The sequence below is a fragment of the Danio rerio genome, chromosome 3 (assembly GCF_049306965.1).
Source record: "Danio rerio strain Tuebingen ecotype United States chromosome 3, GRCz12tu, whole genome shotgun sequence".
Taxonomy (NCBI): Eukaryota; Metazoa; Chordata; class Actinopteri; order Cypriniformes; family Danionidae; genus Danio; species Danio rerio.
The window spans coordinates 60612159-60639642 of NC_133178.1; the positions used below are offsets into that span (position 1 = coordinate 60612159).

The 27484-nt window shown below is 38.4% G+C and overlaps 1 protein-coding gene across 2 annotated transcripts in view; it reads right to left on the reverse strand.

The window, feature by feature from the left end:
• Positions 1-27484, reverse strand: part of rnf213a (ring finger protein 213a) — a 194618-nt gene that overhangs the window by 77852 nt on the left and 89282 nt on the right. For both annotated transcript variants that reach the window (NM_001353835.1, XM_073940353.1), the window contains 11 exon segments: positions 11526-11603; positions 12886-13087; positions 15902-16082; positions 16384-16467; positions 18207-18339; positions 18831-19082; positions 19293-19387; positions 19477-19651; positions 24133-24289; positions 24488-24588; positions 24725-24759. In NM_001353835.1, coding sequence (NP_001340764.1) covers positions 11526-11603; positions 12886-13087; positions 15902-16082; positions 16384-16467; positions 18207-18339; positions 18831-19082; positions 19293-19387; positions 19477-19651; positions 24133-24289; positions 24488-24588; positions 24725-24759 — 1493 coding nt within the window.

Sequence of the window (27484 nt, forward strand, 5' to 3'; positions counted from 1 at the left end):
GCCGGATTTGAATGGCAGCCCATATAGGCGTATGCGGGAAAGTTGTATAATTTGGCACAATGATAGAGGCCAGTATTAACATTAATCAGGCCAATTATGAAGTCTCAAAATCAAACTCTCTAGCGCCACCACTTGTCCAAACTTTCACGTATGTTTATCATCATAACTTTTGAACCGAATGGGCTACAATCAAAATTCTTTTTTCCTCTGATTCCTTGGCTCAGTCCAATTCAAACACACCCTATGACGTCATTTTCCGTCATGACTTTTTTCGCGCTATTTTAAATTTTTCGCAAAACCTATTTGATCGAACTCGTCCTAGGCCGTGTCTCCGATTGTCACCAAAATTTAATCACATGATCTACAGACCATGCCAACCAAAAGTTATGGAATTCAAGTTGATTAGACCAACCGTTTTCGTTTAACTTGCGAACTAATTTAACGTAGAACTTGCGAAAATGGACTTGAGGCGATATCTCTGTAACGCATTCACCGATTCACACCAAACTTGGTGTGTGTTATGACAACTAGGGTCTAAGGTTAATTGCGGAGTTTCGGCACACTGCCCCCTAGTGGTCCGGAGATACTAAAAACTTGCTTTTTGGCTTATAACGTCTCAACCTTTCGTCCGAAACTCATGAAACTGGTCTCATTACATTCGGCAGAGCATGCCGAGTCGAATGATGTCTGATTTTCACAGGTCAGCCATTTTGGGCGTCGCCCATTTCGATTTTTGTCCAAAAATGCTATATTTTACCAACACATTCACATATCATTACAAAACATGGTATGCATCTTCAACCCCATGCCCTGAAAGTACTCAAAAACGTCTGGAGCAGCGCCACCTTATGGCCAATAGTGCTTGGCCCCTTAATTGCTGCTTGCAGCTATATTTATTATTATTATTATTATTATTATTATTCTTCTTCTTCTTCTTCCGTTTCTTCCGCCGGATTTGAATGGCAGCCCATATAGGCGTATGCGGGAAAGTTGTATAATTTGGCACAATGATAGAGGCCAGTATTAACATTAATCAGGCCAATTATGAAGTCACAAAATCAAACTCTCTAGCGCCACCACTTGTCCAAACTTTCACGTATGTTTATCATCATAACTTTTGAACCGAATGGGCTACAATCAAAATTCTTTTTTCCTCTGATTCCTTGGCTCAGTCCGATTCAAACGCACCCTATGACGTCATTTTCCGTCATGACTTTTTTCGCGCTATTTTAAATTTTTCGAAAAACCTATTTGATCGAACTCGTCCTAGGCCGTGTCTCAGATTTTCACCAAAATTGAATCAAATGATCTACAGACCACGCCAACCAAAAGTTATGGAATTCAAGTTGATTACACCAACCGTTTTCGTTTAACTTGCAAACTAATTTAACGTAGAACTTGCAAAAAAGGACTTGAGGCGATATCTCTGTAACGCATTCACCGATTCACACCAAACTTGGTGTGTGTTATGACAACTAGGGTCTAAGGTTAATTGCGGAGTTTCGGCGCACTGCCCCCTAGTGGTCCGGAGATACATAAAACTTGCTTTTTGGCTTATAACGTCTCAACCTTTCGTCCGAAACTCATGAAACTGGTCTCATTACATCCGGCAGAGCATGCCGAGTCGAATGATGTCTGATTTTCACAGGTCAGCCATTTTGGGCGTCGCCCATATCGATTTTTGGCCAAAAATGCTATATTTAACCAACACATTCACATATCATTACAAAACTTGGTATGCATCTTCAACCCCATGCCCTGAAAGTACTCAAAAACGTCTGGAGCAGCGCCACCTTATGGCCAATAGTGCTTGGCCCCTTAATTGCTGCTTGCAGCTATATTTAGGGGCCAAGCACCGTAGGTGCGTAGGCACCTATTGCTTTCGTTAGTGTTCTTATTATTATTATTATTATTCTTCTTCCGTTTCTTCCGCCGGATTTGAATGGCAGCCCATATAGGCGTATGCGGGAAAGTTGTATAATTTGGCACAATGATAGAGGCCAGTATTAACATTAATCAGGCCAATTATGAAGTCTCAAAATCAAACTCTCTAGCGCCACCACTTGTCCAAACTTTCACGTATGTTTATCATCATAACTTTTGAACCGAATGGGCTACAATCAAAATTCTTTTTTCCTCTGATTCCTTGGCTCAGCCCGATTCAAACCCACCCTATGACGTCATTTTCCGTCATGAATTTTTTCGCGCTATTTTAAATTTTTCGAAAAACCTATTTGATCGAACTCGTCCTAGGCCGTGTCTCCGATTTTCACCAAAATTGAATCACATGATCTACAGACCATGCCAACCAAAAGTTATGGAATTCAAGTTGATTTGACCAACCGTTTTCGTTTAACTTGCGATCAAATTTAACGAAGGACTTGCAAAAATGGACTTGAGACGATATCTCCGTAACGCATTCACCAATTCACACCAAACTTGGTGTGTGTTATGACAACTAGGGTCTGAGGTTACAGGCAGAGTTTCGGCGCACTGCCCCCTAGTGGTCCGGAGATACAAAAAACTTGCTTTTTGGCTTATAACATCTCAACCTTTCGTCCGAAACTCATAAAACTGGTCTCATTACATCCGGCAGAGCATGTCGAGTTGAATGATGTCTGATTTTCACAGGTCAGCCATTTTGGGCGTCGCCCATTTTGATTTTTGGCCAAAAATGCTATATTTTACTACCATATTCACATATTATTACAAAACATGGTATGCATCTGGCACATTAATAGAGGACAGTATTAACAATAATCATACCAAATATGAAATCTCAAAATCAAACTCTCTAGCGCCACCACTTGTCCAAATGTTCATGTATGTTTATCATGATAACTTTTGAACCAAATGGGCTACAATCAAAATTCTTTTTTCCCCTGATTCCTTGGCTCAGTCCAATTCAAACGCAACCTATGACGTCATTTTCCGTCATGGATTTTGTCGCGCTATTTAAAATTATTCAAAAATTCTAGTTGATTGAACTCGTCCTAGGCCGTTTCTCCGATTATCACCCAAATTGAATCACATGATCTACAGACCATGCCAACCAAAAGTTATGGAATTCAAGTTGATTTGACCAACCGTTTTTGTTTAACTTGCAATCAAATTTTACGTAGAACTTGTGAAAATGAACTTGAGACGATATCTCCGTAACGCATTCACCGATTCACACCAAACTTGGTGTGTGTTATGACAACTAGGTTCTGAGGTTATATGCAGAGTTTCGGCGCACTGCCCCCTAGTGGTCCGGAGATACAAAAAACTTGCTTTTTGGCTTATAACGTCTCAACCTTTCGTCCCAAACTCATAAAACTGGTCTCATTACATCCGGCAGAGCATGCCGAGTCGAATGATGTCTGATTTTCACAGGTCAGCCATTTTGGGTGTCGCCCATTTCGATTTTTGGCCAAAAATGCTATATTTTACCAACACATTCACATATCATTACAAAACATGGTATGCATCTTCAACCCCATGCCCTGAAAGTACTCAAAAACGTCTGGAGCAGCGCCACCTTATGGCCAATAGTGCTTGGCCCCTTAATTGCTGCTTGCAGCTATATTTATTAGGGGCCAAGCACCGTAGGTGCGTAGGCACCTATTGCTTTCGTTAGTGTTCTTATTATTATTATTCTTCTTCCGTTTCTTCCGCCGGATTTGAATGGCAGCCCATATAGGCGTATGCGGGAAAGTTGTATAATTTGGCACAATGATAGAGGCCAGTATTAACATTAATCAGGCCAATTATGAAGTCTCAAAATCAAACTCTCTAGCGCCACCACTTGTCCAAACTTTCACGTATGTTTATCATCATAACTTTTGAACCGAATGGGCTACAATCAAAATTCTTTTTTCCTCTGATTCCTTGGCTCAGTCCGATTCAAACCCACCCTATGACGTCATTTTCCGTCATGAATTTTTTCGCGCTATTTTAAATTTTTCGAAAAACCTATTTGATCGAACTCGTCCTAGGCCATGTCTCCGATTTTCACCAAAATTGAATCACATGATCTACAGACCATGCCAACCAAAAGTTATGGAATTCAAGTTGATCAGACCAACCGTTTTTGTTTAACTTGCGAACTAATTTAACAAAGAACTTGCGAAAATGGACTTGAGGCAATATCTCTGTAACGCATTCACCGATTCACACCAAACTTGGTGTGTGTTATGACAACTAGGGTCTAAGGTTAATTGCGGAGTTTCGGCGCACTGCCCCCTAGTGGTCCGGAGATACTAAAAACTTGCTTTTTGGCTTATAACGTCTCAACCTTTCGTCCAAAACTCATGAAACTGGTCTCATTACATCCGGCAGAGCATGCCGAGTCGAATGATGTCTGATTTTCACAGGTCAGCCATTTTGGGCGTCGCCCATTTCGATTTTTGGCCAAAAATGCTAAATTTTACCAACACATTCACATATCATTACACAACATTGTATGCATCTTCAACCCCATGCCCTGAAAGTACTCAAAAACGTCTGGAGCAGCGCCACCTTATGGCCAATAGTGCTTGGCCCCTTAATTGCTGCTTGCAGCTATATTTATTATTATTATTCTTCTTCTTCTTCTTCTTCTTCCGTTTCTTCCGCCGGATTTGAATGGCAGCCCATATAGGCGTATGCGGGAAAGTTGTATAATTTGGCACAATGATAGAGGCCAGTATTAACATTAATCAGGCCAATTATGAAGTCTCAAAATCAAACTCTCTAGCGCCACCACTTGTCCAAACTTTCACGTATGTTTATCATCATAACTTTTGAACCGAAAGGGCTACAATCAAAATTCTTTTTTCCTCTGATTCCTTGGCTCAGTCCGATTCAAACCCACCCTATGACGTCATTTTCCGTCATGACTTTTTTCGCGCTATTTTAAATTTTTCGAAAAACCTATTTGATCGAACTCGTCCTAGGCCGTGTCTCAGATTTTCACCAAAATTGAATCAAATGATCTACAGACCACGCCAACCAAAAGTTATGGAATTCAAGTTGATTTGACCAACCGTTTTCGTTTAACTTACGAACTAATTTAACGTAGAACTTGCGATAATGGACTTGAGGCGATATCTCTGTAATGCATTCACTGATTCACACCAAACTTGGTGTGTGTTATGACAACTAGGGTCTAAGGTTAATTGCGGAGTTTCGGCGCACTGCCCCCTAGTGGTCCGGAGATACTAAAAACTTGCTTTTTGGCTTATAACGTCTCAACCTTTCGTCCGAAACTCATGAAACTGGTCTCATTACATCCGGCAGAGCATGCCGAGTCGAATGATGTCTGATTTTCACAGGTCAGCCATTTTGGGCGTCGCCCATTTCGATTTTTGGCCAAAAATGCTATATTTTACCAACACATTCACATATCATTACAAAACATGGTATGCATCTTCAACCCCATGCCCTGAAAGTACTCAAAAACGTCTGGAGCAGCGCCACCTTATGGCCAATAGTGCTTGGCCCCTTAATTGCTGCTTGCAGCTATATTTATTATTATTATTCTTCTTCTTCTTCTTCTTCTTCCGTTTCTTCCGCCGGATTTGAATGGCAGCCCATATAGGCGTATGCGGGAAAGTTGTATAATTTGGCACAATGATAGAGGCCAGTATTAACATTAATCAGGCCAATTATGAAGTCTCAAAATCAAACTCTCTAGCGCCACCACTTGTCCAAACTTTCACGTATGTTTATCATCATAACTTTTGAACCGAATGGGCTACAATCAAAATTCTTTTTTCCTCTGATTCCTTGGCTCAGTCCAATTCAAACGCACCCTATGACGTCATTTTCCGTCATGACTTTTTTCGCGCTATTTTAAATTTTTCGCAAAACCTATTTGATCGAACTCGTCCTAGGCCGTGTCTCCGATTTTCACCAAAATTGAATCACATGATCTACAGACCATGCCAACCAAAAGTTATGGAATTCAAGTTGATTAGACCAACCGTTTTCGTTTAACTTGCGAACTAATTTAACGTAGAACTTGCGAAAATGGACTTGAGGCGATATCTCTGTAACGCATTCACCGATTCACACCAAACTTGGTGTGTGTTATGACAACTAGGGTCTAAGGTTAATTACGGAGTTTCGGCGTACTGCCCCCTAGTGGTCGGGAGATACTAAAAACTTGCTTTTTGGCTTATAACGTCTCAACCTTTCGTCCGAAACTCATGAAACTGGTCTCATTACATCCGGCAGAGCATGCCAGGTCGAATGATGTCTGATTTTCACAGGTCAGCCATTTTGGGTGTCGCCCATTTCGATTTTTGGAAAAAAATGCTATATTTTACCAACACATTCACATATCATTACAAAACATGGTATGCATCTTCAACCCCATGCCCTGAAAGTACTCAAAAACGTCTGGAGCAGCGCCACCTTATGGCCAATAGTGCTTGGCCCCTTAATTGCTGCTTGCAGCTATATTTATTAGGGGCCAAGCACCGTAGGTGCGTAGGCACCTATTGCTTTCGTTAGTGTTCTTATTATTATTATTATTATTATTATTATTATTCTTCTTCTTCCGTTTCTTCCGCCGGATTTGAATGGCAGCCCATATAGGCGTATGCGGGAAAGTTGTATAATTTGGCACAATGATAGAGGCCAGTATTAACATTAATCAGGCCAAATATGAAGTCTCAAAATTAAACTCTCTAGCGCCACCACTTGTCCAAACTTTCACGTATGTTTATCATCATAACTTTTGAACCGAAAGGGCTACAATCAAAATTCTTTTTTCATCTGATTCCTTGGCTCAGTCCGATTCAAACCCACCCTATGACGTCATTTTCCGTCATGAATTTTTTCGCGCTATTTTAAATTTTTCGAAAAACCTATTTGATCGAACTCGTCCTAGGCCGTGTCTCCGATTTTCACCAAAATTGAATCACATGATCTACAGACCATGCCAACCAAAAGTTATGGAATTCAAGTTGATTAGACCAACCGTTTTCGTTTAACTTGCGAACTAATTTAACGTAGAACTTGCGAAAATGGACTTGAGGCGATATCTCCGTAACGCATTCACCGATTCACACCAAACTTGGTGTGTATTATGACAACTAGGGTCTAAGGTTAATTGCGGAGTTTCGGCGCACTGCCCCCTAGTGGTCCGGAGATACTAAAAACTTGCTTTTTGGCTTATAACGTCTCAACCTTTCATCCGAAACTCATGAAACTGGTCTCATTACATCCGGCAGAGCATGCCGAGTCGAATGATGTCTGATTTTCACAGGTCAGCCATTTTGGGCGTCGCCCATTTCGATTTTTGGCCAAAAATGCTAAATTTTACCAACACATTCACATATCATTACACAACATTGTATGCATCTTCAACCCCATGCCCTGAAAGTACTCAAAAACGTCTGGAGCAGCGCCACCTTATGGCCAATAGTGCTTGGCCCCTTAATTGCTGCTTGCAGCTATATTTAGGGGCCAAGCACCGTAGGTGCGTAGGCACCTATTGCTTTCGTTAGTGTTCTTATTATTATTATTATTATTATTATTATTATTATTATTCTTCTTCTTCTTCTTCTTCTTCCGTTTCTTCCGCCAGATTTGAATGGCAGCCCATATAGGCGTATGCGGGAAAGTTGTATAATTTGGCACAATGATAGAGGCCAGTATTAACATTAATCACACCAAACATGAAGTCTCAAAATCAAACTCTCTAGCGCCACCACTTGTCCAAACTTTCACGTATGTTTATCATCATAACTTTTGAACCGAATGGGCTACAATCAAAATTCTTTTTTCCTCTGATTCCTTGGCTCAGTCCGATTCAAACGCACCCTATGACGTCATTTTCCGTCATGAATTTTTTCGCGCTATTTTAAATTTTTCGAAAAACCTGTTTGATCGAACTCGTCCTAGGCCGTGTCTCCGATTTTCACCAAAATTGAATCACATGATCTACAGACCATGCCAACCAAAAGTTATGGAATTCAAGTTGATTTGACCAACCGTTTTTGTTTAACTTCCGAACTAATTTAACGTTGAACTTGCAAAAATGGACTTGAGGCGATATCTCTGTAACGCATTTACCGATTCACACCAAACTTGGTGAGTGTTATGACGACTAGGGTCTAAGGTTAATTGCGGAGTTTCGGCGCACTGCCCCCTAGTGGTCCGGAGATACAAAAAACTTGCTTTTTGGCTTATAACGTCTCAACCTTTCGTCCGAAACTCATGAAACTGGTCTCATTACATCCGGCAGAGCATGCGGAGTCGAATGATGTCTGATTTTCACAGGTCAGCCATTTTGGGCGTCGCCCATTTCGATTTTTGGCCAAAAATGCTATATTTTACCAACATATTCACATATCATTACAAAACATGGTATACATCTTCAACCCCATGCCCTGAAAGTACTCAAAAACGTCTGGAGCAGCGCCACCTTATGGCCAATAGTGCTTGGCCCCTTAATTGCTGCTTGCAGCTATATTTATTATTATTCTTCTTCTTCTTCCGTTTCTTCCGCCGGATTTGAATGGCAGCCCATATAGGCGTATGCGGGAAAGTTGTATAATTTGGCACAATGATAGAGGCCAGTATTAACATTAATCAGGCCAATTATGAAGTCTCAAAATCAAACTCTTTAGCGCCACCACTTGTCCAAACTTTCACGTATGTTTATCATGATAACTTTTGAACCGAATGGGCTACAATCAAAATTCTTTTTTCCTCTGATTCCTTGGCTCAGTCCTATTCAAACCCACCCTATGACGTCATTTTCCGTCATGAATTTTTTCGCGCTATTTTAAATTTTTCGAAAAACCTATTTGATCGAACTCGTCCTAGGCCGTGTCTCCGATTTTCACCAAAATTGAATCACATGATCTACAGACCATGCCAACCAAAAGTTATGGAATTCAAGTTGATTTGACCAACCGTTTTCGTTTAACTTGCGAACTAATTTAATGTAGAACTTGCGAAAATGGACTTGAGGCGATATCTCTGTAACGCATTCACCGATTCACACCAAACTTGGTGTGTGTTATGACAACTAGGGTCTAAGGTTAATTACGGAGTTTCGACGCACTGCCCCCTAGTGGTCTGGAGATACTAAAAACTTGCTTTTTGGCTTATAACGTCTCAACCTTTCGTCCGAAACTCATGAAACTGGTCTTATTACATCCGGCAGAGCATGCCGAGTCGAATGATGTCTGATTTTCACAGATCAGCCATTTTGGGCGTCGCCCATTTCGATTTTTGGCCAAAAATGCTATATTTTACCAACACATTCACATATCATTACAAAACATGGTATGCATCTTCAACCCCATGCCCTGAAAGTACTCAAAAACATCTGGAGCAGCGCCACCTTATGGCCAATAGTGCTTGGCCCCTTAATTGCTGCTTGCAGCTATATTTGGTGTTGTTATTTTTAAGTTCATGAGTGGTTGTGTAAGCATTTCACTGCAAATCATACTGTATATGCAGCCCAGGCTGACTGTGGGTACCAACCCCTGTATACATTTCTGGAGAGTGCAAAATACGTCCCAGGAGGTACGTTTATTTTGAAGTTTTTGTTTTCGCAAATCTACCAGAGGTTACTGTGCAAGCTTTTTCAAAATCTCAACCTGTGAGTGCCATTTGCACCTGCTCTTCTCATGTAAATCCACAAGAGGCCGCTGTTAACTGACTGACCGACTGAACGAACCGATCCACCCACCTCCTTCTCTAAACCCAACCAATAGTGTTTTCAAAAGTACAGACTGACTTGCACAGCCTCTTCCCTAAACCCAACCGACAACGTTTTCAAAAGCACCGACTGACCCACCCTCTCACTTCTCTAAACCCAAATGACAGCATTTTCACAAGCAATCCAGAAAAAGAAAAGCCTTCGTTGTTGCCTGATTTTACCAGGTTTTCAGATCTTACCACGTACTCACACTGTTATTTACTTGTTTATTTTACTTTTTGGCTTTTGTTTTTGTTTTACCCGCTTTCTGGAATCATTCTTGGCCAAACTCGAACCCCATCGTCACGGTCAACTCTGCTCTGCCTCCCAAGTCCGCAATATACAGGGCGAGCCACTGGGCAAACTGGTAACAGCGAAAAAGCTGTGCAAACTGCGGTAAAGGGTCAGCTGGTAGCTCAAACAGAAACAGAAGCCGTCGGAGGCTTCATACCACCCCAAATTCGTTTTAAAGACGAAATGCAGCCATACGTACCTCTGGTCACATAATTCTCGCTCCCTAGAAATGTATACGGGGGTACGTAGCCCATGTTGTGTATATGACTATCCATGTGACAAATACAATTTGAATTTGTAAGGATTGTGAAATATTTCAATATGCTACAAGTATCTCTTCAGCAAAACCTTAAATAACAAATTAAAGGAGCAGCGCAAAAAAGCTTTTTTTACTTTTTGTCCTGTTTCAAGTTCAAATATTTAAAGATTCTTAAATAAAGAAGCATTTTCTAGACAAGTTGAAAATATATATTTTTTTAGAAATAATGTCAAAAAAATGTTAAAAAGCTAAATTATCTGGATGTAATCTTATTTCAAAGAGAAAACAAGATCATTTTAATTACCCCACTGGAAGATTATTTTCCCATTTTAAGCAAAAACTAACTTATTTTTCAGTTATTATTTCTGAAAAGAAGACAGTGTTTTTATCCTGTCTAGAAAATGCTTCTTGATTCAGGTATTTTTAGATATTTGGACTTGAAACAAGACAATTCTAAGTAACAAAAGGCATTTTAGTGCAATGTGCATTTGAATTGTTAAACATTTACACGGTTCATTAAATGCCTTTTAAAACTAAAGCTTTTTTACATACAGTTGAAGTCAGAATTATTAGCCCCCCTTTTAATTTCCCAAAATATGTTTAACAGAGCATGGAAATGTTCACAGTATGTCTGATAATATTTTTTCTTCAGGAGAAAGTCTTATTTGTTTTATTTCGGCAACAATAAAAGCAGTTATACATTTTTTAAACACCATTTACAAGTACAAAATGATTAAAATTATTATGCACCAAGTACAAAATTATTAGCCCCTTTAAGCTATAATTTTTTTTCAATAGTCTACAGAACAAACCATCGCTATACAATAACTTGCCTTATTACCCTTACCTGCCTAGCTAACCTAGTTACCCTAGTTAAGCCTTTAAATGTCACTTTAAGCTGTAGAGAAGTGTCTTGAAAAATATCTAGTCAAATATTAGTTACTGTCATCATGGCAAAGATAAAATAAATCAGCTATAAGAAATGAGTTTTTAAAACTATTATTTGATTAGATTAGGATATGATTAGAAATGTGTTGAAAAAAATCAGCTTTCCGTTAAACAGAAATTGGGGAAAAAATAAACAGGGGGTCTAATAATTCAGGGGGGCTAATAATTCTGACTTCAACTGTATTTCATTTTTATTCATTTTACTTTTTTTTTTCGAATGCAGAATAAAACAAGTGATTAATTAAAATAAAGTCAAAATAATATGAGAGGTTCTTATAATTCAACATTTCAGATATACCTGTATGAGACAGTGATTATTATGCATTGAACAATGTAACTTACCTGCTGAACTTTACCCTTCACATCTTTAAATATGATCTCATAATTTCTGTCTTGTCTGTTTACCAATGTCGGAATCCCCTGAAGCAGACAAAAACAAACAAACAAAAAAAACAGTAAGTGAAAGAGAATTATGCATTTACCTATTTGCATAACAGAGAGGAGAAAATAGGTATTGAACTTGTTTTTTTCCTGTGAATAATATTTCTAAAGAAGCTGTTGACATGGAATTGAACCAGATTTAGGTAAAAACCCAAACATTACAAATGTAAAAATAAAACAAAACCCCCAAAAACATGAAATATTAGTTATGTGTAATAATGAAATGTAGGAAAATGTACTGAACTACTGAAACATGGTAATGCTTTGTATAAAGGACAGCTTAAAGACACCTCTCATATAGAGAATGAAGTCACATGCATTGCTCAGGTGTGAGTTTGTCAAAGACTTCAACAGAGAGTAAACATCTTGATGGTCCTGTGGGTCTCATCTATAAAACCTGATCTTTAGTTTGTATTTTATATTGGATTTTAATTCAGGTCAGGTGAGTGGCTGGGCCATTCTACAGCTTGATTTTCTTTCTCTGAAAGCATTTGAGAGTTTCCTTTGCTGTGTTTTTGATCATGGTCAGGCTGAAATGTCCACCCTGGTTTTACCTTCATCATCCTGCTAATGTAGATGTTGGACTGAAGCAGCTGATATTAACTTACGCTGATGAAGGCAATAGGGTTGCTGAAGAAATACTGAGAGATTCCAGCTGCTGTCTGGGCGTTCACTGCCTTTCCACACCTCCCTTTCTTCATGTGTTCAATTGTTTTTCCCTGTGTCATTCCATTTTATTATGCATAGCTTAATTTGTAAACTAATTAGCCTTGTTTTCTTAGCATATATGGATTTGTTTGCTTGTTACCAACATCTGGTCAACATTTCAAGTCAACAGCACCTTTATAAATGTTTTCTGAGAAAAATGGTAACGTGTTCAGTACTTATTTTCCCTGCTGTATACATACCATAAAAACAGTCTTAAGTTACACAAGTAAATTTGTAGGAATAGCCAGCAATACACTGTATGAGACATATTTTTAGACTGATGTGTCAAAAACACATCATTAAAGACTATTTGTACATGTATTGCTAGGATCTTGATCTGTACAACCATATAAGGCAGTTTTCTCAATGTTTCTCAATTCCAGATGTTCAAAAATGCATCTTAACCAAATTTTGTCCAATCCTAGCTTACCATAAATCAATGGAACTCTTATTTATTTGGCTTTCATGTGTATAAATCTCTTTTTTTTTTTTAAGTGTCCCTTTTTTGACTGGTTTTGTGGTCAAATACATCTCTTTAGGTGCCATAACATACATTAATTGTGATGAGTGGTTTGCCTTGAAGAAAGCGGGTGAGGATCTGTTGCTGAATCTTGGGCAGGTCGTACTCCAGCAGTGTTTCCTGTCCACACTCCATGCTGTACTGGCAGTTGGCAAGCACCAGGGGCAGCAGATCCCGGTCATACTCATAACGGATAACATGCAGCTCTGTCAGTTCTGCTGGGCTTATCTTGTAACTGGAAAAGGGGACAAAAATAATATGGAGAAATATAGCATGCATCTAGGAAATTAGGCACATCATTAACTTTATTGTAATTTCTATGATGAAAAAAGGACATATTGTAAAATGCAGTAAAATTAAGTATATGTAGTATTGCACTTTAATAGACTAAATTAACCTCTTCAGACCTGATTTATGTTCTGACATGAATTGTGTCCGAAAAAAAATACATAATCACTTCAATAAATGGGATGAAATAGTTATTTTACATGTTTAAATTATCATTGGTGGTCATTTTTGTCATCCATTTCAGTAGACTTTAGATCTTATGTTTGTCTCAAAAATATATTACCATAACATTTTTAGACTTTCCCCGGGATGTTAAGGAGTGTGATTACCTATAGTTGGGGGAACATTATTGGAAACTATTTCACATATCTACAGACAATTTAGGATGAGTTACACCATGATTAACTGTATTAAGAGTTATGGATTTGTTCTAATAAATGACTCTAGATTATTAGTGACTACTAGGGATGCAACAATACAGTTAGCCCACAGTTCAATGCATACCTTGGTTTTTTAACACTGTTTTCGGTTCAGTTCGGTTCTGTTCTTATGGCTTGACACAAGTTTTTTTGTTTGTTTTTTTTTTTGTTATGGTAATAGGAACAGTAAGAGGTTAAGGAAAAAATAAACAATTTATTGCAATACTTTGTTTTACTTAAAAGCCAAGAAAAGTACACAAGTTCCTAGTGTACTGTATAAAAAAATAACACTGAAATCTCACAGCTGCTGGTAGCCCATGTACAAACTTGGGAAAAACATAAAATCCTACACTTTGAAAATAAACATACATGTGAAGTTAATAAAGATAAATTGGCCATTTCAAATAACATATTTGCACTTAAGTAAACATAAATAAACCATCTTAATTATCTCGTTGCTGAAAAAGGTGCGAGATGGTAGTCTGTAACGCGGATCGAGTGCTTTTATAAGATGACAAAAGCCCACATCTCCAATCATCGAAAACAAATTGTTTTGTGGAGGACTTTATTACCTTCTCTGCTATTCTGCCTTCAGACAGTGATATTGCTGGGTGATTTGAATTTTTGAATTTAAACGTACTACTGGGTCGTTAGAAAAGTATGTTCTATACCAGGGGTTGGCAACCCAAAATGTTGAAAGAGCCATATTGGACCAAAAAAAAAAAAAAAACAAATATGTCTGTACCCACAAAAAATGTAAAGCCTTATATAAGCCTTATAATGAAGGAAACACATGCTGTGTGTATCTATATTAGCTATATTAGCCTACTATCAAAATGACTAAATTGGCTACAAATACATAATGAGCCTTCATGATTAAATAGCCACTGAAATCAGGTGGTTGGTGTTTATTTTGTTGTCATTAAAACACTTCAGCACAGCCTCTTGTCTTTTAGTGTTATTAATTTGATCATTTCTTCTTGCGGCCCATCAGAGTTCACATACCTGCATAAAAGCGCATTGAATATCGGTCACATCACAGGCAATTGAGTATGCTGGCACTGAATTAATGTCCTTGGTTTGCTGATTGGTGATGTTACCTGCCAATTTAATAGCCCTTTCCTTCACTGTCTTAGTGGAGAGAGGTATATCTTTATTTTTTTGTATTATCTTGGTTTTGTTTTTAAAGTTTGCAAATAGGTGTTCTAATATGTCATACCATCTTTGAACGGTTTTCCATGCTTTATTATCTCCTGGTTTGTTTACAACAGCCACCTGCCTGGTATCCCACCCTGCTGATAGAAACGTGTGTCGCAGGCTATGACGCAAATCTTCGTTGACAGAAATGTTGAAATTAAATATTAATTCTACACATTTTGACAGCATTTGAAAACAAAAATGTTTGTCCTCCTATAGAAATCATATTAAAACAAAAAAATATATTAACCTTCCCCATCTTTTTGCATTTTCAAACATTTTTGAAAAAGCTCCAGGGAGCCACAAGGGCAACGCTAAAGAGCCGCATGCGGCTCTAGAACCGCGGGTTGCTGATCCCTGTTCTATACAGTATGAATTTGAAAAGTATGAATGGAATTCGGACGTACTACATCCGCCATTTTGTCATGGTCACGTGACCTACCTGCGTCAGTTGCGTCGCCTCACTTCCATTCATGAATCCTCTCACGGGGCATTATGGGATAGCGCAGCATGCATGGGATGCGCACTTCAGAATCTCGCCGGAAGTAGTAAGTCATCCGGGTACTTCTCGACTACTGATTTTCGATTTCTATGAATTTGGACATACTACTCGTCTCGAATACTGATTTTAGCGTACTATATAGTATGGAAGTATGCGGTTTCGGACGCAGCCATGGTTATATGTGTAAAGCACAGTTATTTTTTTTGTTCACTGTTTATTCTTTCATTGGCATTATACTCAACGGCAAAACCGAAATGTCCTTACACCGCAGATTTAAAAGACGCCGGGGCTTCCTCGTACTGTTGCCTCACTTCTTCACCGCCGCTAGTCCAGGTTAAAGTGTGGAATGATGGTTAGCGCCCCCTAACTTTAGAGCATAGTGATTGGATATTTACTCGCAGGGAGGAGTTTCCTCATCTCAGCTCATAGACTTACAGGCACACACAAACAGTCAATTCAGGGAGATATAAAACGCAAATAAATTATTTAAACGTAAAACCGAGAAAACCACAATTCACAAGCACGTATTAAACCGTGGAGGTCGTACCGAACGGTTCAATATTATATTGAGAAATTGTGGCATCCCTAGTGACTACTATATGAAGCAACACAATTGGCAATGGATATCTGATGAATCTCTTACTCTGAGTCATCTCCGGTGTGTTTTTCCACAGTGTACATCAGGTCATTGTGAATGGTGATGAGGTAACTGACGAGGGCAGTGGAGCACAGGCCCAGGCCACGTCTCTGTGGCAGCAGCACCTGCAGGTCAGCATCCAGACCAAGATCCTTCTCAGTGTAGTCAGCCGGAAGCTTGATCTCTCCTTTCAGAAACAGATCATTCCATGTATCAATTTATGTATCAAACAGGGTCACATCTTCAAGAAATGATCTGGTTTTTCTGCACTGATAAGTGATTTTAGCAAAGACGACATGTTACACAATATGAAAAGAACACGATTTTGTGTCATTAGTTAAGCAGTTAAGGTTATTTCTGTCTATAGTTTACCTTTTAATTCATAGATCACATTTTATAAGCAATCATTTGCAAATTCTGTCAGTTTTTTAAATATGTTTTTTTTTAAATAGAAATACGGGTTTAAGTAAAAATAAATGATGGCTTACCTGTGTTAGCCAGAGATACCCTTATTTGGTTCCACGTTGTCAAGAAGATTTTGATGCGCTTTTCATACCAAGCAGTGAGTGAAGCTGTTTAATGAAAATATCACTATTACTATGCTGTGCATTGAACATAATCTTTACATATATAAATAGCAAAGTTGCACATATTTGTGCACACACATATGCTTGAACATATACAACACTATGCTTGAACATATACGACACTAAAACATATACAACACTAAAACCAAAAGGTTGGGGGTAAATGTACCCAATGTATGCCTTCTATCAATGGTACCAGTACACATTTGCCAGTTACTCATGCTGCTGGTGTGCTGTTGCACCTCTGGATGGTTTCACTTTGATCAAGTTACTGTATCATGCCAGGTTCACACCAAATGTGAAACGCTCATTCGCAGAACTCGGTTGAAGAACGTGTTTATGGCAAACATGTCATGTAGGTTTTAGATGCATGTCATCTGAGGGCGTAAACGTTGAGCACATTCAGTTCCGGGGTTCCTGCTTTTCCCTAGACAGAGTTCTTGCCCGACAGAGATTTCTCTGGAGTCTCTCAATCATCATACAATGTTATTTACAGTGTGTTAGTTGATGAAAGATGTTCATTTTAATTACAATGACAATTTATCTTGATTTTTAGCACAAAACAAAAACCAATGATCCTTAAAACGTCTTAAAAGTCTTAAAAAGACTTACAAAGTCTAAAATTAGAAAATCGAAATTTAAGGCCTTAAAAATGTTAAATTTGCTGTTCTAGGTCGTAAATATTTTTGCACAGGTCTTACTTTTCCAATGTTCATGTAACGCTACATCTAAAGCTCATTTAAATTCTTTTTTGTTGCTGTTGCTTGGTTTTCGTAGTGTAGTTCTCTATTTCACTAGTCCAATTGTAATTTGCGGTATTACAACTACAAACGAGACCAACATGCAATAGCCAATCAGCTTTCTGTTATTGAACTCAGAGAGCAAGGCGAATGTACAATAACTAGCTTAATTACCCTAACCTGCCTAGTCAAAGTGTACTTTGTCAGTAAGTGTACTTCTTGCCATAATATAATTTCATAATAATATAATATAAACAATTATAATTGTAGAGCAACCCAAGTTCTGTAGTCCTTAATATTTAACTTTAATAGGTAGAACTGTCTTAGATGTGAAAAAAAGCAAGTGATGCATCATTTAGATTAAAAAAATCTTGAATGGTTATAAAAATCTTTATAATAAATTATAAAAATAATAAAAAACTTTTATCTTGAATGATATTAATGATATGACTATGGAAGTTCTGATATGGAAATAATGATATGTTCTGGAAGCTTTCTACTTCTCTGTTTATCTGTCTGATTTTACTGTCTATTTCTTTTGACCGCCCTCTGTCATTTAAAAGAATATCTCAATGGCGAACGCGTCAAGTTTAAAAGCCTCGTCCATTTCATGATGTGTGCGATGTGGCGCCAGGCGAAAGTATAAATCAGCCTTAAGATGTTTGTTTGTTTTTCCTGTAGCTCAATGGTGCATCTAACCTGTCTTTAGTACTGTTCAATTTGAATACATTTGTTTTACCACAAATTTTGTGATTTTGCATTTTCTCTTTATTTGTATGCATGTTTTCAAAATTGCGATATAGGTCTTAAATTTAATACTTAATGGTCTTAAAATGGTCTTAAATTTTACATTATGATATCTGCAGAAACCCTATCAACTTTGCTACAGTAGCAAAGCCTGATATAATCATTTTATAACCAAACACGAAACCTTTCTCCATAAACATTTCACCTGCTTATTTTTTTTCAAAATGGACTTTTTACCTGCTTTCTGGTCTTGCAGGAACTCGCGTATGGTTTTGTAGGTTAAGTCTGTTATGTTCTGGAACTTCTTTACTAAATCCCTCTGTAGAACCAAGATGTCAGGCAGGAACCTCACCAGCCGAAGCTCTGCTTCCTAAAATAAATTGTTAACATCTCATTAGTCTCAAAGTATCCACACCCTAATCTCACACTTTCATTCTCACATCTAAACACAACTTAATGGTATTTTGTGTTTACACAATCATGTTTATCCAACTGTATATTTAGTTTAGCTGGTCTAATCTGTACTAACCTCAGGAAACATGCATAAGGATTGCAAATTCTACCAATATTGTGTCAATATTTACATATTTTCCATAATTACTCATTGATTTTTTTCACAGTTTTAATACTGCAGATGAACGCGCATTTAAGTATAACTATAAGCAGCCAATTAAAATAGTGATTTCTATTTCTATATAACCAAAACACTTTCCTGTTTATACTTTCAATTGTCCTGTCCCATTAAGGGTAAAAATATAAAACAACAACAACAAAAAATCTTAAACAAGCAGAATTCACTGTATATCACTGTATATCACAGAACTGTACATCATGAATCTGTATTGCTGATGAACATCTTACCCTCTGAAGGAATCTCCAGAGGACAGGCAAAGTGTCCCGGCCATTATTCTGCTCCACAATATGGGTAAGACTCATCAGTGAGACCTTATTCCTGCAGCTCCAGATGGATGAATTATGAATGAGGGAGTTCTGAGGCAGAGAACGCAGGAAACGCCCTGGTTCCCCAAATGTCAGCTTCATCACCGGATTAGAAGATACTCGCTCATCTTCCCTGATGAAGGCGTTCACTTCCTTTAGCTGATGCTCCAAAACCTGAGAGAGATTACAATTCAATGAATAATCCTCTCAAATACTTTGGTTTGTTTGCAAGTACTTTTAAAAGGTGGAACAGTTAATCAACCATTCCATCTCATTTAACCAATTGGTTTTTGCCTAATGTTACTTCCCTACTCAATTTACCTGTGATAAAAGTTATCATTCTTATGCGTTTTGTGATCTACTAAAAGATGGAATGTTGTTTACCTTCAGATGATGTGTGATGACGTCATTATTCATGGCATTTTCCCACCCATTTCTTGCATCTTTAGTGGAAAGGTTTGGATCATATGGATCAGGCCCTGCTTACAAGGTGATATTGCTTGAATTAATGAAACAGGACTGGTATGGCAAGTAGCAAATGCAAACTTATAGTTGCAGGTGTTCGTACATTGGCTGGTCTGATGGGGTTCCAGTAGACTGTGGATGGCCAAATGGATGGTAGAGACTGTATCATCCACTCCTTTGCCCAGTGCCTTGCTCAGCTGCTCCATGTCTTTCAAGAGATGTTGCATCAGAAATGCATCAGGATGCACCACAGCAGGCTTGATAATCTGCATTATACTCTGAACAGAAACGGGCAAAGATAGGAGATACTGGTAAAAGTGCCGTCAGAAAAATATTGTCTTCAATTCAAACATATCCATCCATCCATCCATCCATCAAATGCCCCTTTCACACAGTGATACCGGTAAATATCCGGAAAATTTCCGGAACGACTTTACCGGTATATTGAAAAAAGCGCTGTTCACACAGGCGAGGACGTTACGGAAATTTTCCGGAAAAGAGCATTCACACATCCATTCCAAAATACCGGTAAATTCTGACATCATTCACCACAAATGAGCTTTAAACGGCTGCGCTTGTATTTGTAAACATTTGACTATAAATTACAAACTCTGTGGATGATCAATATTGTGAACAACTTTCGCAGGATCACTTTCTCATGTCGAGATTCATAATATGTGCGTGTGCAGGCGCTCACAGGCTGTTTTCACAGGCACACGCAAAGCTTGAAGGTAAACAAACAACGGCTTATCATAAGCATCTCATCGATGATTATTTACACAGTTGGCATTAAGAAAAACATATAAACTTTATCTGACTAACTTCTAGCAGCTAAAGGTGTCTGGAAAAATATTCAAAAGCTTTTATTCTCATGAACCGCGCGGACGTAAACGCGTCTGAATGTTGTGATTGGCTAAAGCAGACGTCTCACGTCAGCACGTTCTAGACGTGCACGCGCTTATTACGGTAATCTTCCTTCTGCATTCACACAGCGCAGCATTCCGGCAAATTGCCGGTAATGTTACAACTTCTCTTTCCGGAAAATAGCCAGAACGAATTTACCGGTATTTTCAAAAAGGACCTGTTCACACATACAACCTTTCCGGAAAATTGCCGGCAATTTTCCGGAAAGGTCTGTATGTGTGAAAGGGGCTATAGTCTGTCAGGGTGGTGGACAAGTACAATCTTAGGCGTAAAAGCTGCCCTCCCCCTCTTCTTTTATACATTTCTTAAGGTTTATTTTTAAAGAATGGGCCTATACAGTTTCCTTTTTCTAAGTTTAGCGTATCACTTAGGCCAATTCTATTTGTGCTCCCCTTGGCCATTAAAACAGAGTGTGAAGGGAAAGGGCTTCAAATTTGACCCCTAAGAAATGGGACAGCACTACAGCACCTCCACACGCCATCACATGACATCGCGATCTCATGCTTCATTAAAACATTGTGCTTGCTTGTTGTAAAAATTCATAATAATGACAAAAAAATACTAATTTGTGGATCTCCTTACCTCCGGGTGCAGCTATCCAGCCATTGTGGCTGGTGTATTCTGGGAAATTTTCTTAACCCTTGGTTTCAAATGTTGTCCTAAAAAAATCTCAGTTCAAAGGGCTATCTACCCCTTGCCCTTAGCCCTACACCTTCGAGCTAAAGAGAACTGGGACACCTCTACCCCTTCACGGGAACGCGCAAAACGAGGGGTAGGGGTAAGGGGAAGAGCTAAGGGGTAGAATTGGGATTGGGCATTAATCTTTGACCTGGAGAGAGTCAATTAGAACACCTGTTGACATGCGCTGGGCCAATACTGGGACCACATCACCTTAGGGTGTACTCACACTAGGCACTGCAATTTTACCTTCCAGGCCCGCTCACGCTTATGTCATCGATGATGCGACTGTTACCTCAATAAATTAGGAAGAGAAGTGCTCTCGCTTACTACATAGGAGATTGCTTTAGTTACATTGTTGTGTAATATTTTAAGTCTTTTGGGATGCGATGACACAGTCAAATATTTTGCTGAACAGATCAACCACTTTTGACACTCAAATATTTTCATGAAAGTTGTGCTGCACATATTGTGAGCTGAAGGTGCTAAACATGCAGCCAGGGGTTATCTTTAAAAAAAAACTATGACAGTTCGCGTGCATTAAAAAGTAAGAAGGATTAATAAATCCATATGAAACAGTCCCTTAAAAGTGACATTGCGTCCAGGGCAGGCAAACTGAACAGCACCCAGGTGAGACACGGAGCACTCACACTTGTCAAACAAACTGGGGATATGGGGTCAAACATGCGCGGGCACAATTCGGATAGCCTAGTGTGAGTACACTCTTAGTTTATTGTTTGTTTACATTCACTAAATAAGCAACTGTTCCCAAAAGTTCTGACCTTGTCCAATTATGTTATGCGTATATCATTTGAATGCTCTGTCGGATTATAGTCAGTATCACATCTACAAGGAAATCATTTGCAATTTACAAATATTATTATTGCTAATAACAAAGGTGTTGCTTATGTTGTGTTGCTATTTTTTAATACAACTGCATTTAATCATCTTGGAGGACTTTCAAAATACAGTGAAGTATTCAACACGTCACCATTTTTCTCAGAAAACATATTTCTAAAGGTGCTGTTACTTGAAATTTTCACCAGATGTTGATAACAACTAAAGAAATGCATATATAAAAAGAAAACAAATCTAATTAGTTTTCAAATTAAGTTAAAGAGCACATATTATGGGTTTTTGAAAATTCCCCTCCATGTAGTGTGTAACACAGCTCTAAGTGAAGTGAAGTATCCAGCTAAGGCTTAAATCTGTTAGTGTACAGTGTTTAAAACGGTTGATTCATCTATAAAAGAGTCGACTCATAGTGCTTCAAACGAGTCGCCTTGATACCGAGTCATTAGGTGTTTCGCCATGACGTACGAACGAAACCAAGTTATTTACGTGCACGCGCAAACCCGGGAGATTTCAAACCTGAGGCCCCGCCCTCTGACGCAGTAACGCAGACACATGCACACACACCCACAAAAACACGCACACAAACATGCCGGTCGATTGAAGTCACACTGCAGATGGATATTATCGAGCCTCTACCCAAAGATGAAACCTCAGCATTATAACCAAGCAGTTGGAAACTACTGGAAACTTCTGCAAACTACATGCTACAAAGAATACTTCATCAGCGTTTGTTAAAGGAAGGATCAGTAAAGATTAACTTACTGATGGACGTCAGGATGGGTTTCTTCCTCCATTTCTCAAGTGTAAGTACGTGCGATTAAAGTTGTTGCCTCGTTGACTCTAGCTTGCAAATGTATTTAGTTGTGATTTGTTACTTGTAACCGCGTGTACTGTATCAGGTTAACTGGCTATATTCTCTTATCGCGTGCAAAGTCACGCGACACGTGATGCTTTGTTTACGGAGCTCCGTGGACAAGGGTAGTGTGTGTGTGCGTGCGCTGTCGTCCGGAGGTATGTGTGTGTGTTTGTGTGTGTGCGCGCGTTGTCGCCCGGAGGTGCGCGGACGATGGCAATGTGTGTGTGTGTGTGTGTGTTTGTGTCTGTGAAAAGAGCAGAGTGAGACAAGCTTGGATATCTCCTCGACAGTTTTTGGAGTTTTTGCTCAATAAAATAGTTAGTCGTCTGAATTTTCAAGTTCATCGACTGTATTTACATTTACCCACTGGCAGCTAAAATCCACGTCTACACTATCGAGTGTGTATGAACTGTGATTACTTTTATATTGCTGATTAGCTGTTGTGCATTTTACTCTCTGACTGAAGGCAGTCGACCAATCGCAACAGGCTGTCATTGGTCCAATCAGCGCAAATTAGTTTCGCGCTAAGGAGGGGTTTGGGAACAAATAAATCACTGGACGATTCATACGGGAGTCGCTGGGATAATTAGGTAAAAATAAATGCAGATTATAAGACCATGAAAGTGTTTTTTGACCTTGCATGCATATTAGACTGTTGTTGGAGACCCTTACAACCAAGATATGACCCTATTTCATGTATAATATGGGCTCTTTAGGTGTAATAAAATTAAATGTCGAACACATGAAGAAAGGAAGGTGTAAAAAGGCAGTGAAAGCCCAGACAGCAGGTAAAATCTCTCAGAAGTTATTCAGTAATCTTCTGCCCTTCGTCAGTGTAAATTAATATTAGCTGCTTCAGTCCAACCTCTACATTAGCAGGATAATGAAGATGAAACTAGAGTGAAAATTTCACCAAGACAATGATTCAAAACGCAGCCAAGGAAACTCTCAAATGCTTTCAGAGAAAAAAAAAAATCAAGCTGTAGAATGGCCCAGCCAATCACCTGACTTAAATCTAATAGAAAATACCAAATAGAGATCAGTTTGGATAGACGAGACCCACAGAACTTCAATATTTTTTACACTCTATTGAAGTCTGTGAAAAATCCACACTTAGGGCGTAAAAAGTGGCTGATCTGTTCGGTGAAATATTTGACTGCATGTCACTGCATCTCAAATGATTAAAACAACATAGCTAGGCTCCAATGCAATGTGAGTGCGGGCCATCGGGGGAGTCGGGAGGGGGGACAAGCGTGCTTCGGCCCAGTTTAGGGCAACTGTACATAGTGTGAGTACGCCCTTAAGCAATGCATGCCATTTTTATATTTGGCTTAGCAAAGCTGGAAATTTGAAGGACTTGTTCCAGATTTCTTCTGGAATGATAAGTCGCTAATGTTCATGGCATGTTTAAAGCATAATTGAATCAAGATATATGGAACGCAGTACCTGTGGATTGTTCTGAGTTCCTATCAACATGGACATGTGTGTGAGCAGTCTGAGAAGAGCGAAGGGGGCAGGTGACATGTTCTTAGTGTCCTGCATGTCAGGGAGGTCACGACGTTGAGCATCACCCAGAATGTGTCCAGATTGAGTACGATCCGCTCTGTACAGATAAAACAATTACCTCAAAATAAATTCTTCTGTTTGAGGAAACATACAAAATAGACATCTCTCAAACAATGTCATCTTTGCATCTAAAATGACTGAATAAATGACACCTAATGAGTATCACAACTCATGACTTCAAGTAACGTGTTACCAATACAAGAGGAAAAACACATTCACTACAAGAGTAACTTACTGTATTTGCATGGCTCGGAAACCATCAACAGGTCTGTGGTTGGAACCACCTATTTCTGCATCACAGTCTGGACAGCGACTAACCTCCATAGGTTGACCACACTGGAAAAATGTATGAAATTATTTAGATTTTGGGAGAAAAAAACATATAATTTTCTAATTAAATTTAATTCAGTATTATATACAGTACATGCACTAATGGTAAACCAAATCATAGCAAATAAGTGACATGACCTACCTCACCAACAGTGCATGGATGACCATTAGGACAGACTGTTAAAAAACATCAGAGATTTAGACTGAAATAGAGATCGTTTTATTTCAATGTAGAATGCCTTGTCAATGTCAAAAACATTTCAAATTGTATGTTTAAATTGAAGATTTCAGGAAATTTTCTGGAATGACAGGATTACTGGATCTTATTTACAAATGTATTTGCAGCTTTTAATGTACCTTCACCTACGTATTCAAATAGTAAAATCAAAACATTCTTTGTGTCTTTTTGAATATCCCAAATTCAGTTTAGAATATGTCACATCACAGAACTTTGATACAGTATAGTTTGCGACCGTTTAATGTTTTGTTGTGAGTAATTGCATAATCGTAATCATAAACTGTTTTGATAGGGTATTCCCATGTCATAGATTTAATATTACTCTTGTAGTAACATGGTAATGCAACAGAATGCCACCGTTTAACATTGTATTTCTGAAAAATTGGATGACTAATAACCTTTTATTACTAAATTCAGATTAAAAAGTTACTTATTATACCAAAAACCTTACACACAAAAACTTGTAATACTGTCTAACTCTTGATGGATGTTCATTTTAGTCCTTGGGCCCTATCTACCTACCTGTGGCAAGATGTGTACTGCGCGATTTATTGCTTATTTTAGACCAGCGCAAGCCTCATTTTCACATTTTGCACCACGTGGTTTAAATAGCAAATCCATTTGCGCCACTTTGTGGACTCATGGGTGTGCCAGTCTAAGAAGGAGGTGTTTTAAGGCGCATTGTTGGTGCGTTGCTATTTTGAGGAACTGAAATAGATTGTTCCATTGACCAACTAAAAGCTGGTCTAAAGTCCAGCGCAGAGTGCGTTAGTTGTGAGCCTATGCAAGTCCAAATGCTTACACATTGCTTTATACACACAGGATGTAGAGCAATACACAAAAATCTTTACATTTGGGAAAAGAAAGGATTAAATTATACAAAAATTATTATTTTCTACATAAATATAAAACCACTAGCTCCATGCCATCTTTATCTGAGGGGGCTTTTTTCAGTTTATTCATGACAATTTACATTTGTATAATGTTATTATTATTGGCAACATTATTTATTAAATGCAAATGTTTAGATTTGTCCACCAATCAGGTTTTAAAGGCGTATGCATCACCATGTGGGGCATAAGAATAGGACGTGTGTTTAGATATAACAATAATAATTGACCACACTTCGTTATTACTGTTCATTTATTAGTTTGCTGGAAATTAGAACTGAATTTAGAAATAGTTTTGAAACAAATCTTTGCACTTAACAAACAAAATTAATTATGTAGGCTAATGGATGTCTTCAGTGGAGTGGGTACAACACAGTTTCCTTATCCACGAAAGTAAAGGAGTAAAGAGTAAAAGTAAAGTAGAGGCCGAATGGAGGAGGCTCATTCTTTCTCCTTGCGATGGTTTGTTTAACAGTTTTCTCGCTAGAGAAGCATTCAGCTTTACAAAGTTGGCCATGTAAACAGCAAATGCACCATTGCGTGACAACTGACTCTTAAAGGGAATCGGTGATGAGACTCTGATTGGTTTGATGCACATTATGCAAAACACAGCCATGACTCATTAAGAGAATAAGCGCAACCCTGTTAGACCATGCGCCATGGCGCAGATCATATTTTTCCATCCTTAAAACAGCAAAAGTATATTCGAACACAGCCTTTATACTTTTGCGTCATACGCTTTAGACATTGTGCCTAAATTGTTAAAAGAGAGCTCCTCAGCTTCAGTCAAAAAATTTGGGGTGATATTTGATAGCACCATGTAATTTAAAGGCCACATTTCAAGCATCTGTAAAACTGCTTTTTTATCTTAAGTGTTGATAATTCCACATATGCTATCAACATTTAATGTGGAAAAACTTATTCAGGCTTTTATGACCTCTGGGTTAGACTACTGTAATGCATTACAATGTGGTTGCCTTGTAGGCCTAACTAGCAATAGTTTAAAATGCAGCTTCTAGAGTGCTTTCTAAAATTAAGAAATATGTTCATATTAGTCTGATTCTATCAGCATTGGACTGGCTCCCTATTAAACATTATATAAATTTTTAGATCTTATTATGTTTGCTTGAGAAAGCCAACATACTGTTATACTACTCTGTCCTTGAAAACAAACGTATCTCCTCCTAGGCCGTTCATGCCACAAGGCCCAAATGTGGTCAAAATGTGCCTTCTGCATTCAAGATTGTTGCTATATCTCCTCATGCCTATAAAACTTATCGTTTTTTAAAATTAAAAATGTTAAATATAAAATTTGTATAACCCGGGCATATAAAAAAATGATACAAGCCCCAAATTTGGCCAAAAGCTGTATTTAGATGCGTTAGATTTTGTTGCTATATCTTTAACGTTTATCAGACTTATAGTTTTTCAATAAATAATTTTTTAAGCATTATTTTTCTCAAAATATGACTTTATTTTTGACTTAAACTCCATATTTTTTACTGATATGGCAAGCCATTTTTTGCATGTATCACTTTCACACTTATTAAGCCTTGTATTTTCAAAAAAATACGACAAGCCATTTTTACATAATGTTCATTCCCTTAGTCCCTTTATTAATCAGGGGTCGCCACAACGAAATGAACCGCCAACTTATCCAGCATTTGTTTTACACAGCGAATGCCCTTCCAGCCGCAACCCAACACCAGGAATACACAATGTTCAAGTCCAGTTTTTGACACTCATAAAGACTGTCATAGAAACATTGGGGTTG